At 46.1% G+C, this 20,623-nt stretch overlaps 1 protein-coding gene across 4 annotated transcripts in view; it reads right to left on the bottom strand.

Moving 5' to 3' along the window:
* The window catches only part of LOC144944271 (protein bassoon-like), a 158,618-nt gene extending 139,169 nt beyond the window's left edge, over window positions 1–19,449 (bottom strand). For all 4 annotated transcript variants that reach the window (XM_078872284.1, XM_078872285.1, XM_078872287.1 and 1 more), the window contains exons 1-3: window positions 19,071–19,449; window positions 11,521–12,304; window positions 7,617–8,900 (exon numbers count right to left, since the gene is read on the bottom strand). In XM_078872284.1, the coding sequence (XP_078728410.1) occupies window positions 7,617–8,900; window positions 11,521–12,304; window positions 19,071–19,321 (2,319 nt within the window). In that variant the 5' untranslated portion in view covers window positions 19,322–19,449. The remainder of the gene's footprint in view (window positions 1–7,616; window positions 8,901–11,520; window positions 12,305–19,070) is intronic.
* Between the last annotated feature and the right edge of the window lie 1,174 nt (window positions 19,450–20,623).

The raw sequence follows: 20,623 nt of genomic DNA, 5'->3' as shown, positions 1-20,623 counted from the left end.
GGACAATGTAGAATATGTTTGCGAGGGTAACGAGTCTTCGGCTTTTCTGGCTAAAGTTATCCTCCTCCATGTATTCCGAACACACTGATTTCTGACGATTTCCTTTTCTGTCTTTTCAACAGGCAATTGAATATCCGCATCTTCCAGAGAAACACAAAAGGAAGGTGGTGGACATAGGTGGGGATTCATGCATCTACCACAAGACAAAGATCCCCCGTATAGCCTGGAACTGACTGTTGGGGCAAGTGCAGTTCGCGAGCACCTACGAAGGCCGGCACGGCACAAGAACGGGGTGGGTGTCCAGCACCACGCCCGGCCGCCTTTGTCTCCCCAGTGGCGATGTTTACACATCGCACCAGGTACTCATTTGAGGCCGAGTCGACCTAGGGGAGGCCCAGGTCTAGCTCAGATAATCGTCGCTGGTGTTGATCGCAAGCTGGAATCGAACCTGGGTTGCCAGGTTCGTAGCGCAGTGCACGTAATCGCGACACCACCGCTCCCGCGCTCACACACGCGGGCCCGGCATCGATTCCGTGAGAGGTAAACGATTACCAAATCGCATCGCAAATTCTGTGACGCGGGGTCAGGGAGAACGTGGACCCACGGTGAGACTCTGGCCACACGGACCTAACAAAGGACCACACCGCGATCGACCGACCGCTACGCCCGCTCGCCGGCGTGGACTCGACAGTCCTAGTCACGGCACCTCCCAAAGGCATTCTCGCGTGGCTTGCGCGCATAGCGTGCACCCACAGTCCTTGCCATCGGATAGAATGAGAATAAGAATTAAGGGCGTTAAGAAAATCAGTGCGAGGGCTGTAAGATCTGAGGAGGCCATGCTCTATAACACAGTCTATAACGGTGTCATTTCTCCTTATTGTTTTCGAGGGGTATCTATTAATGGATCACTCTCTATAATTAACAATAAATCTAATCTCATTGATTTAAGAGCCAGGGTTTGTGGACCGTGCACACTGCACTCGATTTAAAACCTCCCACATTCCATCCCTGATCACCACACACGAGGAGCAAAAAGGCATCTTAACCTGCCCTTCTATCGTCTTCGCCAAGGGTCAACTTAGCCACAGATGAGTATCTGGTGCGATGTGTAAACATCAGCACTGGGGAGACGAAGGTGGCCGAGCATGGCGGGTTCTGACCACACCACCACCCCAACACGTGCCATGTGAACCTGTTTTTGTAACGCGCGTCTCAAACCCCACTTCGTACCGATCTTGCTGTCGGTGTCAGGAGACGCGATAATCCATTCGGAACTCTTGCACAACAATGCAATGCTTCCCGTAAAGAAGAAAAAAAACAGCCCACGGAAGTGGATGCAACAGATCTACTTCTCAGATCCCTTTCTCACCTGCCCCGCCGTTGAGAGTAATATCCGTCACATGATGGACAAACGTTTGAGTTTAAATCTCAGAGCTGGGATTTACGGAAACCACAGTGCAGCACCACATTGTATGCGATGGTTTTTGTGTTGTACCTCCATTGGTGACCAGGCTGGCACCATCGAGTGAGAAGCCGTTTTAATCACAAGCAGCTGCCTGGATTCGAACCCAGGTATCAGTCGTGCCAGCTCAGTGCTCTGATTTCGAAGACACCTGACCACCTAAATAAGTGCTTGCTAACAACATCTGCTCCTACAGTCTATAGCGCTAAATGAGGGTATTTGCGTGTGGCTGTGTCATAGCTTAGCGCAGCAATATATTAGTTTTGGTTCGTGAAATAAATCACAGAACTTCACATAGGCCTCCATGAGGTTAACTCAGTCAAAAATGGGTGCCTGCTGTGATGGGGTCAACATAAGTACTGGGGACACAAAGGTGGCTGCGCAATGTGTGGTGCTTGCCACCATATCATTTTGTGTGACGCGCTAGCCTTGATAGGTGCTCGCTGAGAAAACGGTGGAAGAGTCTGGGGTATTCGGCTGGCGAGCACTGTAAGATGTGTACTGTTCCTTGCCCAGCCCTCTCGTGATTACAGGACTATATTGCCCTGCCATAACACTGCGGAACGTTGAAATGACCTTTGTGTTTTGACGCTTTATGAAGGCGAGTTGTATCGTTTTGCAAACAACACGGACATCACACCTATTGGTCTGTCAATTCGATTGACTGAACCTTGTCCTGAAATGCTCACTTGTCTCACCACACCGAACAAGGCAGCCCATTATGTTGACAAATATTACATCAGTCTCGACATGACCAGAAACCTTTAAGAAAAGGGCGGCATGGAAACGTTCGATAACCACATTCCAAATGAAGCATTTGGCATATCAAGGGAAGCAAAGCGTCTCTCTCTTCAATTTAGAATTGAGGTGCACATTTCGAAGAGCAGACCTTGAGCGTGTGGAGTAAATTCCACATTCCCTGTAGTCGAGGCCAGTTTGTCCACAGTACAACCGCCGTAGGCTTCACACCATGCATACCACACTGAGTAAATAGGCACCATCCAGGAAGCACCAGCTTGTGAGCTAATTGTAATGACATTTCAATCAAAGACAACTGCACACTATCTTGCAAGGGTCAATCTGATTACGCATGCACAATTGTGTAGTGAACTTGTTGTACCTGCTTTTGTTTCTAGTAAAATGTATCTTGAGTCCACCCTTGCATCCTTCTAATACAATACATCCACGTGTGTGCAGGTGGAACAAGGGGACTCCACTCAGCTAACCACCCCGGATGCCGTGCAATGGCTGACAACAGGTACAAGTGAAGACGCACCCGTCGCATCGCTGTTCTAACGGGGATTTGGTCTTGGAAGCTGCCCCTACCCCCGGTGATCCCACCCACCCCTACCCCCAATGACCCTACCCACCCCTACGGACCCCACCTATGCCTATCCACGGCTGCAGCCCCCCTCCTCCACCCTTCCACAACCCCACCACTCCTAAACCAGAAAGAGAATGGTCGCGTCCTCAAAAGGAAAGGTGCAAAGCCACAAGAGGAAGGGAACTAACAAGGAAGAGGTGGCGCCTAAGGAGGAAGAAAGCAGGGACTCAAGAGGTTACACACTTCTCTGTTGAACTAAGGAAAGACAAGCATAGACTACAAGTTGTGCAGCAGCAGGCAGCGCATACCGCTAGTGCAGCAGACGCGGCTATAGGCCAACTCGTCGCACGGTATTGTGAGTGTAAGAGTTGCAAAGTCCAAAAATTTTACTCAGGTTCTGAGACGTGCTCGTGCAACGCTCTGACAGGGCCCACAGGAAATCCATCCGCAGCCACAGCCTCGGCTAATTAAATGACTCCTCCTGTCAAATGCATGGCTGCCTCTACACACGTCAAAAGCACAACTGGAGTTAGCCCAACAACTTTATAGTTAACCACAAGTTCCACAATGACCTTTTGCCCATAACACTATCCCATAACACTATCTCATAACACTATCCCATAACACTATCCCATAACACTATCCCATAACACTATCTCATAACACAATCTCATAACACTATCTCATAACACTATCCCATAACACTATCCCATAACACTATCCCATAACACTATCCCATAACACTATCCCATAACACTATCCCATAACACTATCCCATAACACTATCTCATAACACTATCTCATAACACTATCCCATAACACTATCCCATAACACTATCCCATAACACTATCTCATAACACTATCCCATAACACTATCTCATAACACTATCCCATAACACTATCTCATAACACTATCCCATAACACTATCCCATAACACTATCCCATAACACTATCTCATTACACTATCTCATAACACTATCTCATAACACTATCCCATAACACTATCCCATAACACTATCTCATAACACTATCTCATAACACTATCTCATAACACTATCCCATAACACTATCCCATAACACTATCCCATAACACTATCCCATAACACTATCTCATAACACTATCTCATAACACTATCCCATAACACTATCCCATAACACTATCTCATAACACTATCCCATAACACTATCTCATAACACTATCCCATAACACTATCCCATAACACTATCCCATAACATTATCTCATAACATTATCTCATAACACTATCCCATAACACTATCCCATAACACTATCTCATAACACTATCCCATAACACTATCCCATAACACTATCCCATAACACTATCCCATAACACTATCCCATAACACTATCCCATAACACTATCTCATAACACTATCCCATAACACTATCCCATAACACTATCTCATAACACTATCTCATAACACTATCCCATAACACTATCCCATAACACTATCCCATAACACTATCCCATAACACTATCCCATAACACTATCCCATAACACTATCCCATAACATTATCTCATAACACTATCCCATAACACTATCCCATAACACTATCTCATAACACTATCCCATAACACTATCTCATAACACTATCCCATAACACTATCCCATAACACTATCTCATAACACTATCCCATAACACTATCCCATAACACTATCCCATAACACTATCTCATAACACTATCCCATAACACTATCCCATAACACTATCTCATAACACTATCCCATAACACTATCTCATAACACTATCTCATAACACTATCTCATAACACTATCTCATAACACTATCTCATAACACTATCTCATAACACTATCCCATAACACTATCTCATAACACTATCCCATAACACTATCCCATAACACTATCCCATAACACTATCTCATAACACTATCCCATAACACTATCCCATAACACTATCTCATAACACTATCCCATAACACTATCTCATAACACTATCTCATAACACTATCTCATAACACTATCCCATAACACTATCTCATAACACTATCTCATAACACTATCCCATAACACTATCCCATAACACTATCTCATAACACTATCCCATAACACTATCCCATAACACTATCTCATAACACTATCCCATAACACTATCTCATAACACTATCTCATAACACTATCTCATAACACTATCTCATAACACTATCTCATAACACTATCCCATAACACTATCTCATAACACTATCTCATAACACTATCCCATGACACTATCTCATAACACTATCCCATAACACTATCTCATAACACTATCCCATAACACTATCTCATAACACTATCCCATAACACTATCTCATAACACTATCTCATAACACTATCCCATAACACTATCTCATAACACTATCTCATAACACTATCCCATAACACTATCCCATAACACTATCTCATAACACTATCCCATAACACTATCTCATAACACTATCCCATAACACTATCTCATAACACTATCTCATAACACTATCTCATAACACTATCCCATAACACTATCCCATAACACTATCTCATAACACTATCTCATAACACTATCCCATAACACTATCTCATAACACTATCTCATAACACTATCTCATAACACTATCTCATAACACTATCTCATAACACTATCTCATAACACTATCTCATAACACTATCTCATAACACTATCCCATAACACTATCCCATAACACTATCCCATAACACTATCTCATAACACTATCTCATAACACTATCTCATAACACTATCTCATAACACTATCTCATAACACTATCTCATAACACTATCCCATAACACTATCTCATAACACTATCTCATAACACTATCCCATAACACTATCCCATAACACTATCTCATAACACTATCCCATAACACTATCCCATAACACTATCTCATAACACTATCCCATAACACTATCTCATAACACTATCTCATAACACTATCTCATAACACTATCTCATAACACTATCTCATAACACTATCTCATAACACTATCTCATAACACTATCTCATAACACTATCCCATAACACTATCTCATAACACTATCTCATAACACTATCCCATGACACTATCTCATAACACTATCCCATAACACTATCTCATAACACTATCCCATAACACTATCTCATAACACTATCCCATAACACTATCTCATAACACTATCTCATAACACTATCCCATAACACTATCTCATAACACTATCCCATAACACTATCTCATAACACTATCCCATAACACTATCTCATAACACTATCTCATAACACTATCTCATAACACTATCTCATAACACTATCCCATAACACTATCTCATAACACTATCCCATAACACTATCCCATAACACTATCCCATAACACTATCTCATAACACTATCTCATAACACTATCTCATAACACTATCTCATAACACTATCCCATAACACTATCTCATAACACTATCCCATAACACTATCTCATAACACTATCTCATAACACTATCTCATAACACTATCTCATAACACTATCTCATAACACTATCCCATAACACTATCTCATAACACTATTTCATAACACTATCTCATAACACTATCTCATAACACTATCTCATAACACTATCTCATAACACTATCTCATAACACTATCTCATAACACTATCTCATAACACTATCCCATAACACTATCTCATAACACTATCTCATAACACTATCCCATACCACTATCTCATAACACTATCTCATAACACTATCCCATAACACTATCTCATAACACTATCTCATAACACTATCTCATAACACTATCTCATAACACTATCCCATGACACTATCTCATAACACTATCTCATAACACTATCTCATAACACTATCCCATGACACTATCTCATAACACTATCCCATAACACTATCTCATAACACTATCCCATAACACTATCTCATAACACTATCTCATAACACTATCCCATAACACTATCATCTCTCCAGCTGCAAAGACAAGTTTCATCCAGAGATTTTGGCAAACGTCCCTGCCGAATGTCACAAGTTACATTTTTTACCGCGAAACTTGTTTTAGGCCACAGCGTTTGTGAATAGATGTTGCCCATAACAAGTGGCAGTGGGTTTTCAACAGACATTGATTTAATAGACCACACTGTGCCGATGAGATTCGGTGACAAGAAACCATTCCAGGGTATTTAATGTTTAAACGCTACTCGCATACATTGATACTTAATGCTCATTGATCAACAGAGTAAGTGTTGTTTCACTGGTAGCAATTAAATTCAATCCACAAAAGATTGTCCTTTGGAGAGACTACCCCCGGCCATGGGAATGTGCCATTTCCATCACTGGCGATTATTCAGAATTGTGAAGATGTCTTCCTGTTTCAGGCTTTATTATTGAAGGTATTTGTAAAGCAACAATCTGGTCAACTCGGATTAAATATTATTGTTACTGCACTGTGAACAGGTTGATCAACAAAAAATGTTTATCAGCACTTCACATAAGACAAAAAAAATATTTACAAAGACGAGGGTGAAAATACTCGTAAAATAATAAAATTATACATACAAAGAAAATATAAATAAAAAATTAAATAATCACAAGGTGCCAGAATAAAATCTGGCGACTATTATAAGTAGTGTCAGAAGCCTTGGTTTAAAAGTAGCAACTTTATGGAAGTCAGCAATGCTTATCCCTTGGATAAACATGCTTCTGAGTAGAAATGTGAAATGTCCTCGTGTTTGCTAACACAGATGACCACAGAGTCACACTCATTTGAATAAAAAACACGTTTACAATGCAACTGTTCCACAAGCCTCATTACCACGATGGCCCTCTACGCACCTCTGGCAAATGCGGGCAGGGGTTGAAGCCGCAGAGGTTGCAGACCTGTGCTCGGCACCCCGTGCAGGTGCTGTAGTTCGCCGGCTCCTGCCCGCCGACGTTGAGCTCCTCTCTGCAGAGAGGACACGTGACCTTGGGCTTGGCTGGTGCAGGGGCAGCGACCACGGCAGCAGCGGCAGGCGTCCCCGAAACCACCGCTCCCTGCCGCACCATCTCATCCACCCTGCCCCTCGCATCTGTATTCCGGCCTTGTAGCCGCTGCCCCGAAACATCTGGCGCTGCCTGCTGCTGCTGCGGTTTCTGCTGCTGCTGTTGATGCTGCAAGTCCGACAGCTGACCCAACGCCGCAGCAGCTGCCGAAGCCGGATGAGCGCCACGCGCTTCGTCCGCCGCCACCTGCCTGGGATCCGCGGGTGTCGCGGGCCTCCGCAGGGGTGAGCCCTGCTGGCTGGGTGGCTGGGACCCCCCGCGGCTGGGCGGCTGGGACCCCGGGCGGCTGGAGGGCTGAGAGCCCGGAGCGTTGACGGCGCCCATGATGGTGGTCGCCTGGCTGAACAGATTGGCCCCAAAGCCGAACAGCTTTCCCGCCACACCGGCTTCGGATGATGACGACGATGGTGCCGATGGTGCCGATGGTGCCAATGGTGCCGATGGTGCCGATGGTGCTGCCGTTGCCTTGGTTTCGGGTGGCTGCCTCGGATCTGGAGGATGCGGGGAGAAGGAGGATTTCCTATCCTGCTGCTGCTGTTGATGCTGCTGCTTCTGCTGTTGATTCAACTGCTGCTGTTGTTGCTGTTGTTGCTGCTGCACTTGCTGAGGAGCACGGTCGTGCGGTAGTTCCCGAGCCACATCGTGGACCCCGGGGCCGGGCGGAGCGCCGAGCGGCTGCTTTCTGGGTGATGGCGCAGCCTTCAAATCCACCTGCGGCTCAACGTCGGCCCTGCTCACGGCGGGGACCGTCGCCGGCTTATCCGCGGGAGTGGCGTGCGGCTGCCGCTTTTGCTGAGCGATGCTGTGGTGCTGCGGCTGGGGTTGTGGCTGGTGCTGAGGCTGGGGTTGTGGCTGGGGCTGGTGTTGTGGCTGGTGCTGGGGCTGGGGTTGTGGCTGGGGTTGCGGCTGGGACTGGGGCCGGTGCTGCGCGTGGGCGTCCGTCTCGCTCGGCTGTTTGCGCGACTCAGGGACGGCGCTGGGCTGGCCCAGAGCGTGCGGCGGAGGTTCGCGGGCAGCGGTCGGCTTCGCTCCGAGAGCCCTCTGCATCTGGCAGTTGAGGCACAGCCACTCGACCTGCGCGCAGGGAGAGCGGCGACACACGCAACCATTAACGCTGCCTACTTGTCTTCACGTGCGAACGAGCGCGGAAAGCGGTTTCAATCACCTCTGGTGACTCTGGACCAGTGGTGGAAATTCCACATTCCTCTGACAGGACAACATAAGAGATTGGTGACAGAAAGATGTGGCACTATTTGAGCGTATTGGCACAAGACAGAGGAAAGTGGAAACAAATTACGAAATGTGCAGTGGACACCTACGGGGCTATCTGCCAATGGATTGTGATGACGATCATATAAATTTGGAAAATTCAACATTCCGGTCATAGGAATGTGGAATTTTCACAATCCTCTGGCAGTGGTCAGTTTCTGCACGGGATAATTCCTCATTTTATCTATCTCAGAATGATGATGGGTGCCGACACCCGGACTGGTAACCTCCAAGTGCGTGCGTCAAAGTGTTCCAACCAAGGTGCCATCTGGACAAGTTGATCGAAGCACAAGGTGCTGCTCATGGTAAAGCGATCGTGTACCGAACGGGAAATGTACACACTACACGGGCATATTGTCTTCGTGCACAAACGAGTATTGGCCAGTGGTAATCTCCGCTGGTAGCCCCGGGTCGAACGATGGAAATTCCAAACGGCTATGGTGTGGGCGAGTCTATCCACAGCACTACTTGTTAAATTGATACAGTACAAATCGATGGAACGCTGGGAGAGCATAGCTTTCTGTACAAATGTACATACATCGAGCCTATAAATGCATTCATGAAAACCACTTTGATGGGAGTAAACAGCGGCTGTCCTATGGGGAGACTCGACCCCGCCATAGATTAGCGGTGTTTCCACCACTAGTTGATGACCTTCCAAATGTATTCAGAGCCGTAAAGACACGATAACTCTATACTCTTTATATATACAACATACATATCTGTAACAAGGCTGTTGATGGGGATGGTTTTGTATGTTTATCCTTCAGATGAATTGTTGATTGAGGCGGCATAATTGATGCAATCCTGCTCAATTTTACAAAGCAACCCCAAATGGCCATGAGGTGACACATTGCAGGACCCTCAACTCGCAAATATGGGTGCTGTAAAAGCGGGGACTTTCATCAGCTCGTGTCTGAAGCGTGTATTATATCAGCAAATAAGGGAGGGGGGAAATCGCTAAGAAACATAATTGGTCTATTATGTTCTCGGGTGTGCCAAAATTAAATTGGGTTTCCAATAAAGCGGGTGAGATAATTCTATATCTGATCAAACCATTTGGTCAGTATTTTCACCCAAAATCTGCCAAACATTCCATTAAAAATACAGCACATCCCTGCAGACCCACGTACATGCTATAATTTACAGAATTTAAATACGAAGGTGAACTCTACATTCAGTTCAAAGTTAATTTACTTAACTAGGTGAGAATCCATTGACATTCATGATCTCTTTTGTATGGATGAACCAAACAATGGTAGACACGCAGATGCAGACACGGTCCTCATCTTTTTTATTTATCGTCGTCATCAGCCACTGTCTATCCACTGCTGCATGAAGGCCTTTTCAAGCCATCACGTTGCCTCATGGTCCAGAATTGCTACAATCCACTTCACTCCGTGTCTGCATTCCCTCATTTGGCTGCTATTTCATTACCAGTCTCGTCCATCACATGTCTAGCGATGAGCGCTGCGTAGGCCCAGTTACTTTTGAAGTCAACGTGACATCCTCGATTTGTCTGTGTTCCCTGAAACTATGCATTCAATTATCGATCTCAATTCCAAGCACGCGTCTCTCTCCGTGCTTCTTTGTTCACTTTTCAGCTTTTGTTCCATAGCCTTTGTCAGTGTCCGTTCCGTGTCATCGCTGGCAATGTGCACCAATTGAAATTGTTCTTCTTCAGACTCAAAGGGATGCTCTTTTTCATTATTCCACAACTTTCTAAACTCACTCCATCCTGCTCGTGTTCTCCTTTAATATGCCTCTGTTCCATACTCGGCACGACATCGTTATATCACTAAACAGAGCGTTTGTCACATGGTATAAAACTCTCTATACTCGAGATTTGAAAAAGGTAATTAATTGAGCAACCAAATTTAATATTTTATTCGTATTCATTGGTGGGCAGGCTGAGATCATCAACTCTCCCACTAAATCATGGTTGGCTAAAATTCAAATCCGCGATCTCAGCGGTACCAGGAGCCCTTTTTAAACGTTTGATAAAAAAAAAACTTTCCTTGCTGATACATTTAAAATGTTCTACTGACAGCGATTGCTTTTAAAAGGCAAGAGTTTTACAGTGTTCTACCCAACAACATTCCCATACCATTTGTTCGCTCAAATCGACCCAACGGAGCCTTATTTTCGTTTTAACCAATGGAGTCTGACCTTGCCCGAACCCTCTCAAGGGGAACAAATGTTAGTTTCCCTGGGAGCACAAATATCCACTGAATATTTGTACCTGGGAGACCAATATTCATTTACATTGGCTCATTGCTGTGACGGTCCCTTTGTGGTTGTGTGGGTGTGTGTGTGGAGCTCTGGCATTATATCTCTCCATGTGATTGCATGTATGTGTACCTGTGTTGCATCACACACACACACGCGTATACAGCCCCATGCGTCAGCCCGCTTCCCCGTGTACCTGTGACAGGTGTGGGTTGGGATTGAATCCGCACTGCTTGCACACCGTGGCTCGGCACTCCGTGCAGCTGCTGTAGTTGGGTGGATCAGCCGAGTTCAGGTTCAGGGCCGAGGTGTTGCAAAGGGGGCACATCGTTACTTTTGGCGGGGCTGCCGAACCCCGGGTGGACGTGCCGTGGACGCTTTTAGGCCGAGACCTCTTCTCCTGGCCTTCGGCGGAGGCGGGGGCGGTGGTAGCGGCCGCCCCGACACCTCGACCCCGCTGCTCTGAACGGGTTCCTGTGGCCTCCTGCCCACGCGCCGAACCCTGCCTTTGCACCCCAGTGGAGTCGCGATGGGATCCCCGCTTAGACCCACGTTCTGCCTCCCCTCCACCACTGCTGCCCCCGCTGTGGTGGTGATCAGATGCAGAGGATGGCTGCCTCTGCAGGTTACGGCTCCGATGAGCCCTACCTCCCTGCGCCTCCCCACCAGACACCTCCCCGGACTCCCCCTGCCTCGCACGAGAGGAGCGGCGCTCCCGGTTTTGGTGTCGACCCCGTTCGGCACCATCCCCCTGTAGGCCCTCCCCTTGTCTACTCCTGCCTGCATCTCCTTGAAATACTTCCCCTTGCCTAGATCGGCCTTGGTCTCCTTGAAAGCCTTCTTGCCTAGCCCGGCCTTGGTCACCTTGAAAGCCTTCGCCTTGCCTAGCTCTGCCTTGGTCTCTTTGAAAGCCTTCACCTTGCCTAACCCGCACTGGGTCTCCTTGTAAACTGTAGTCTCCTTGTGAAGCATCAGGTTTTCTGTAACACAGTAAGGAAACAAGTTTCCATATATTATTGAACAACTTTGTCATTAAACACTATCTGTATGACAATGAGAATCATCACAACTTAGTATATGGAAATAATGTTGAAACTTAAGGCGAATGCACAGCAAGTAGTTATATCAGATACTAAAAACATATCAAATGGAAAAGGTCATCATGGTAAAACAGGCATTTAGAGATTAATTCCCATTTGAGCCAGTGAAATTAATGTCATAAAATCCATAAAGCAACAAACAATACATTGTCTATTTTTCTTCCTCAGCACTTTATTAATTATCTCGTCTAAGAGGACTTCATTCCGAAAGGTGTCATAACAATAAATACGTCGTTATTTAACAACTTACATCTTTATTGCACCAAGATAGTGAAACAAGTCCCATGAGACTGAATGAGGTTTTCCTGAGTAAATCAAGAAGTACAGGATTGCATTTTGGGTTGCCACCGGTCCCGGTTTTTCCAGGATCGTCGTATCCCTGAGGTAGCAGAGTTCTGGGAAATCTATTAGGCTTCCAGGCACATTAAAGTCTCGGATTTTGTCTGTTCCATAATAATATGGCACAAAAAAAAGTATAATTGTCAAATAGTTCACATATCTTTTCAGTATTGTGAGATATCCCCATTTTATCAGTTTTTTTCTACCTCAGCCTTAACACGTCAGTGTATATGTACAATACAATAAGATACACAACTCTCATCTATACCCCTATTATCTGTGGCAGCTGCAGGGTCCGTGAAAACTTCTATTATCCGTGGCCCTATTCTTCCTATTATCCGTGATTTTTACCATAAGTCTTAATGGAATGGCATGGGTTATTATGACAGTCGTCACGTGGCATATTCATCTTATTATCCATGGGTTATCGACGTGTTTACCCCACAGATAATAGGAGTAAATTAACGGATAGGATCCATGATATGGATCTTTTATATTGCCGGGGATACGGGGAGCACAGTACTTTTGTAAACCTATAAGCCTAATAACCTACAACCACGAGACAAAATTACAAAACAAAAATTTAAGCAACCAGTTTATAAACGGATTTGTTAGTGCTAAACTACTCTCAACGGCCACCCGACGATTGATTATATATCGATCCTGATTTATCATAACACTAGGCCCTGTCTGTTGACCCTTACACAACTTTACATTAAACTAAAATCAATCAAGCCACTCAATATGAAGCAATGCACCGGACTACTGATCACAAAAATCTCACCTGGCATAAACGATATACGCCGCACAACCATTCCCCATCATTGGATCCCATCCAAAAACCCCAATGTGTCACGCTACACAATGTATGCACTATTTCATTTAAGCACTGTATTCCACATGTACTCATTATTCACTGACGCACCATGCTGGTGGTGTAATGGTTTGCACGATGGACTTGTAATCCTGGGGTCACCAGATAATTTCCCTGGTGTGACAGTTGAAAGAGCGGTGCAAGTTGCTTAAATTTCCCCTCGCCTCTGTCGACCCGTTGGTTTAAATGAGTAACAACCACAGTTAGTTGATTGGCAGGTCGACTATGGTGGGTTAAAGTTTGGGTACCCCCCTACCTCTTTTCCAAGACATTCGGCTAGTGTGGAAGAGGAGACCAAATACGCTCTATAGGGGCTCTCTGGAGACCCTTCCGCCAGCAGTGGCATGAGCAAGTAAGTCGGGGCTGCACCTTTATCTGTTTTACCTTTACAATAAACATGTACATTTTAAGAATAGGTTTTTCCCCTTTAATCTGGCAACAAAACAGGTGTTAAGTTGTTAAAACACCAAACTGAACTTGAACGAGGAATCATGTCTGCATTAGCCACAATACAAAATGCAAACAAAAAGCACACTGATAGCATATGCATTGTCTTTGAAACTGATTGGTCCACACCAGAGACAGCTTTCTTTAGAGCCTCGTCTCAAACGGTGTTAGACCAGAGGACGCCAAAAGGCGTACAGCTCAAAGACAATGAACTATCCGAGTAATGAGAGCTCGGGGTGAGCATCTACTTCATGGGACCTCCTTTTGCCAGTACCAAAATATGAGAATAGGTTTTTCCCCTTTTACCTGGCAACAAAACAGGTGTTAAGTTGTTAAAACACCAAACTGAAACCTTTGACAAGGAATCATGTCTGCATTAACCACAATGCTTGTGGTCAGAATGCAGACATGATTCCTTAACACCTGTTTTGTTGCTAGATAAAAGGGGAAACACCTATTCTCATATTTTGCTACTGGCAAAAGGAGGTCCCATGATGTAAATTTTAATTAAATGAAAATGTGTGAATGACCTAAATTTCCACTGCAGTAATGCTGTATATTATAAGTAGTAAAACCACACGCACTTGTGGCAACACATGAAAACATTCATGCTTTGATCAAATATGCATTGTCTTTGAAACGGATTGGCCTACACCAGAGACAGCCTTCTTCATGGCCTTGTATCGTCAGTGTCAAACCAGACAACGCCAAAAGGCGGACAGTGCTGTTCGCCTTTTGGCGTTCTGTTCAGCCTGCTGTTCGACTTTTGGCGTTCTCTGCAGATTTGATGCCTTGCAAAAAAAGTATCTATTTGGTATTTTAACATCTGAACACCTGTTTTATTGCCAATACCTATTCTTATTTTTCATACTTCGATACTGGGGGAAAAAGGTCCCATAGATAACAAACCTATAAATAGATTATTCCACCACTTTGTAGAATAGCGATGCTCAATATTAATTGTAGCACGTTATTTTTGTAGCGACATTGTAAGTTGGCTTTGTTTATGAAGTCCCTGATTTGCTGTCGGTTTCCTGCATTTACACGGGCGGTCAATTTTGGTTGTGGCCAGTGGGTGGCCTGATGCAGACCCGCTCGGTGCGACACGTCCATAACCTTGCGTTTCACAGCTATTCAAGATCAACGTTTTGCTATCGATCTGGAGCCCCTCCGTCTCATCATTTCCAACGTGCCAACATAATAATCCAATTATAGAAACCATCATCATCAGCAGCAGCAGTCCTCATATTCCTCACTCCATCGCCCATCCCTCCATGGCCCTGCGATGACGTCACAATCCATCTCACTCCTGCGCACAAACCGATGTCATCGCTGCCCCGCCATGGTGTGGACCCACAGTCCTCTACTTAAACCATGTAAGATCTCCCGACAGGCAACCACCATCCCTTCACACGCCAAGCTACAAGTGGCAACCAAGAGAAGCTCTCCACTCACGCATCGGTCTGCACAGCAGCGTCACCTTCGCACACGAAGGGCAATGCCGTCGACAACAGCGACAAGTTCCAGGCACCTTGTCACGCCCAGCTGACATCGCATTGGCAGCATTGTTTACACATCAACCTTGCTAGTCACAGTCATCTCCATCATCAGTCCCTTCTGGTGACAGTCACTACATTATCTGTTCCTTTTAGTCATAGGTCACGGCATCATCGGTGTCTTCTAATCACAGTCACTAAACCATCGGTCCCTTCTCGTCATTGCGTGCTGCCCCCCGTCACTCAACAAGACTGTTCGCTGTAGTCAGCCTGACGCGACGTTCGTTCCCCATTCCGATGTCTTCCCTCTCTCGACTCCTCCCGGTGCGATCCCAAGAAGCGCATCTCGCCGCCGTGCTGCTGGATGGCGGCTCTCAGCAGCTGCTTTGTTCTATATTCACATTAATTTACAGCGTCTGTATTTTTCTGATCAATGCGTGATGGCTGGTATCATGTAATATTGTATACGATAACATTAACAAATTATTAAACATCATTCTTATCATGTAATATAATGTTGCAATGATGAACAGTGGTAGCGTTGTGTGTACTGCAATTCCAATGAAAATCAGCACTATCCTGCATGACATGTTTTTATATATATACAGTAAGTGGATCAACATTTTAAATGGAGATACATGCAAGAGAAATATTGAGTACTTATTAAAAAACAAAGTTAATTAAATCCATGAAGGCAACACAGAAATGTGCCTGGGTTTCCAATCAGTGCACACTCGTGTCATGGAGAAGAGAATGCCAAATGCACTGCTATGCATGTGATCTGCAAACAGAGGAGTGATGGTGACAGTGGTGATGCCTGTCACAAGTCGTTACAATTATACAAACAGCTCGCTCACACACAGCGCACTCTCATACAGACAACGACAAAGATCCCCCATGTAACCCACGCAGGCTATTGTGTCAAGTGCTGTGAGCGAGTAGCACCTGTGAAGGCTGGCATGGCACACACGGGGGTGGGTGGCCAGCACCACGCCCGGTCATGCAAACAGTTCACTCTCAAACACACACACACACACGGGTAGCTTTCATACACACCACACATAGCTCACACACACACACGTATACACAAGCTCTCTTTCATTTATCCAGCTATTCCTCGATCTCTCTCACACATACATACACACCCATGTAGACACACACACACAGCTCTCTCACGCATACTACGTCATTCTCGGATATTCCTCATTCTACCACCATCACCCACCTCCTCGCATTAGTCATCCACATCTCGACCTTGCATCATTTCTTCTAACTCATCCGCACAAGCATCATCATCCTCACCACCACCTTGAATTAATAATCATTCACCACCATCACCGTATTAATCACCTTGCATTATCACCGCCACCACCATCAGAATCATTACCTGACATTCGTCTTCATTCACAGCACCACCCTGCATCACACTGGCATCGCGTGCATTGCGTGCCATTACATCGCTGCACACATAATCAACTGCAGTGCATTACATAATATCATGTATATGTGCATTATACATACACACCACCCCACGTAATGCACAAGGACATGCATAACTGGGCATTTTATAATGCAGTGGGCACATTATAAACGTCCTACATAGGTACATACACGAAGTTACATTGCATTATGCGCTTTGATACATTATGTAGCATTACATTACACATCTACTACACCAATTATCTGCCTTCAAATGTCACGTTAGGTGTGGATGGGTTGTACACACATCACTTAGTACAATATTAAGACGATGGTAACACACCCACACACGTTATTCCCTGTAAGTAGGTCAAGGAATTTGCACACCATGTCTGACAATGGACGAAAGATGTCTATGTTGCACACACAGAGAACAATCTTCACCAACCCACAATGACCAGCGTGGTGAAGTATGGCCAAATATCCCCCAATAGGGGGCGGGGCTATACGTGTGTATGTGGAGAGTATGCGATTGTCGCCTGCACTGTAATGGTATTGAAACGCAGATTGCTGGTTGACGATTATAAGAGACACGTGCTCATGGAGAACCCTTGTGTCAATCCACTGCTGGATGAGGGCCACACCACGCCGTGTGGGTAGGGGGAGGGGAGGGAGAGTGATTTGGCCATACTTCACCGCGCTGGTCAATGCGGGTTGATGGAGACGGAGGCATGAACGTGGGAGCCATAGTTCAGCACCGCGATATATATACTGTTCTGTCTCTTATAATACACGGGGCTCGTCGCCGTTGGGGGGGCCACGAGCATGCGTGGAAATTCCACATTCCTATGGCGAGCGTCAGTCTTTCTATGGATCGGCCTCTGTTGGCTTCTCACAAAGTGGTACCTATTTTATCGACTCGGGAGAGATAACAATGCTCTGACAATAATTCGTGAGTCGAGCTCTCAGCACGTAGCCCAATCGCTCCCCCCAGCGTTGCCTCCCGCTCGCATTCTTCGCCGTTCATTGCATCGTTACCTGCTTTGTAAACATTCGGGCACAACCACATTACGTACCTAGAGATAAAATGTCTTCTGTTTTAGGTTGCACTTCTAAAGAAATATATTTACTCAGTGGACTCTCGTCTTCATCACGAAGGTATGAGTTTGCGTGTGTGTGTGTGTGCACGCAAATATATGAATGGGTGCATTTGGTGCACGTGTTACCCGGTCCGAAACTCAGGAAGACAAAGATGGGAGTATCATTCACATTACACATCTGTACGCTAAATCTACATACCGTACTATATGTAAAAAATACTTCATGTATGTCCTGTTACGTACACATACACTCGCATTCATGCATACACACCCACACACAGCGCAACACAATATTTAAATACATCATTTGCATACCGGACCGACATATGAAGCGTCCACAGTAAACACATACATCCATACACTCCACCTTATATGCATATATTATGCAAATATATACATTGGATTTACATACATAAGCACGCACACAAGCAGGTAGGTGAACACACGTACACATATACAGACACGAACACACACAAACACCAAGATAGACACACACGTAGACACATGAACACAGAGACACATCAACACGCCCATACACATAGGCGGACACACGAGTAACACCATTGTCACAAATACAGTAAAAGGTAGCAGGCAGCCACATTCATTCACACACCCATGCTCATCAACAGGCAGACACACCCATACATACATATACAGACAGACACGTGAACACTCATCCATACACACACACATACAGGCAGACAGATGAATTAATATACACAAACACATACGGACATGTTACACGAGCATAGGAATCCATACAAAGACCTTCCGTGTTGCCTGTTAGCCATCACCCATACAGTGACCTATACGCAACACGTACAGGTGAGCCACAGATACACAAGCAACACCCAGGCACGCGCACACAAATCCATCCGATGTGCTCGCGTGTGGAATCGACGTGTGGACCAGTGGATCACAACTGCTACAACAAGATCACACAGTGGGGCGAAGGGGGGGGGGCTACGTGCCGGTAGAGCGATGGGTCTCCGGGCCCAGCAACGGACGCCCTCTGCACGGACGAGGGGGAGGCAGAGGCCGGGGGGAAGGCGGAGGACGCGACGGAGGTTGGCGCTTGTCCTCGGCCTCCAGCAGACGGGGCACCGCCCTGCAGGAGCGAGCCAGCACCCGGCCCCGCTGCTGTTGCTGCTCCTCCCGCTGCTGCTGCTGCAGCGGCTGCCCCCGGCATGGCCTCTCCCTCGCCGCTCAACTCATTTCCCATCTTCTCCCGACGACGCAGAGGGCAGCGCTTGACTCTTCTCTCTCTTGCTTTTGCTACTCCACCATCTTTGGCTGGCGACGATGCGGATTAGTCGTGTTGCTTGCTCTCGCTCGCACCCTCTCTCTCTCTCCTATCCTCTCTCCTCCCCCCGTCTATCTCCCCCCCCCTCGCTCTGTTTATCTCCCTCCCTCCCCTCTCTCCAGATCTCCTCTCCTCCTCCTCCCTCTCTCTCTTTCTCGCTCTCTTGCTCTCTCCGGCAGAGGGACGCGCGCATGCGCTTGTTGGCAAGCTCACTGCTTTGCCGATATACGCGGCCGGCGCAGCAGTGTGCACTCACCGCAACTGTTGTGGCACGCAACCGTGGCACACGGCTGTGTAGCACGTAACTACGGTTGAGTGTGGATAGCAGCAAATTACATCAGCTGCTTATATTCATTCACACGAATGCACGACATTCATGAAATTCTGTAATGCCGATTCACAAACGCAAGCCTTATATAATCCATAGCACAATGCTCGGCGATCTGCTCGAATGTGCATATAGGCAAAAAATCACGCCGGTCTTATTATTTTACAAAGACACCACAGGGCTAAAGGTGCGACAGATAAATGGGTCTGGCGTGAGGATGCGACGCGTCTCGTGTGTGATTGTGTAGCGAGCGCAATCTCCGGGCTCGCGTGGTTCATGGACGATTCAGCACCACGGACAGCGCCCACTAACGATGCGTTCAGCAGCGACCCCTCCCGACACGAAGCGAGCATTGAAGGCCTCCCCCACCCCCCGGTTCGAATAATGGACGACTCAACACTGTACATTGGGCTTGGTGCATGCAGCATTGATAAAAACCCAACTCGTGAAAACAGACACCCACCGGTGTGGTGGCCATGACAGGGTTAACCATGAATGGATTGGTTGCCAGGTGGCTCGGGATACTTTTCACGGCCATGTTAAGACCAATGTGGCAGCACTGCTAAACCCTGGGTTACAGTTTTTGGATTCCAGCTACCACCTCTCATTCAGCTTGGTACCAAGCGTGGGGAGTTGATGAGCGGTCTCTGCCGGGTCAACACGACTTTACCAAAACACCGTATATGTATTTTATTAGTAGTACTAGTATTTGTTTCAGCTTAGCCCGGCTATAATGACTCATCGACCGTTGTCTATCCAGGAAGGAACATCAGGACACCACCACAACAACATCGACAACATCCGGGCCGGCCTGCAACTGTGACAACTGCGGCCGAGTCTGCCTCTCGCGGATTGGACTTCACAGTCACAGCAGTCACAGCAGACCTAATCCC

Source organism: Lampetra fluviatilis, chromosome 34 (assembly GCF_964198595.1).
Source record: "Lampetra fluviatilis chromosome 34, kcLamFluv1.1, whole genome shotgun sequence".
NCBI classification, from domain to species: domain Eukaryota; kingdom Metazoa; phylum Chordata; class Hyperoartia; order Petromyzontiformes; family Petromyzontidae; genus Lampetra; species Lampetra fluviatilis.
Note: the sequence above shows the minus strand (reverse complement) of the source record. Positions and strands in the feature narration are given on the sequence as shown.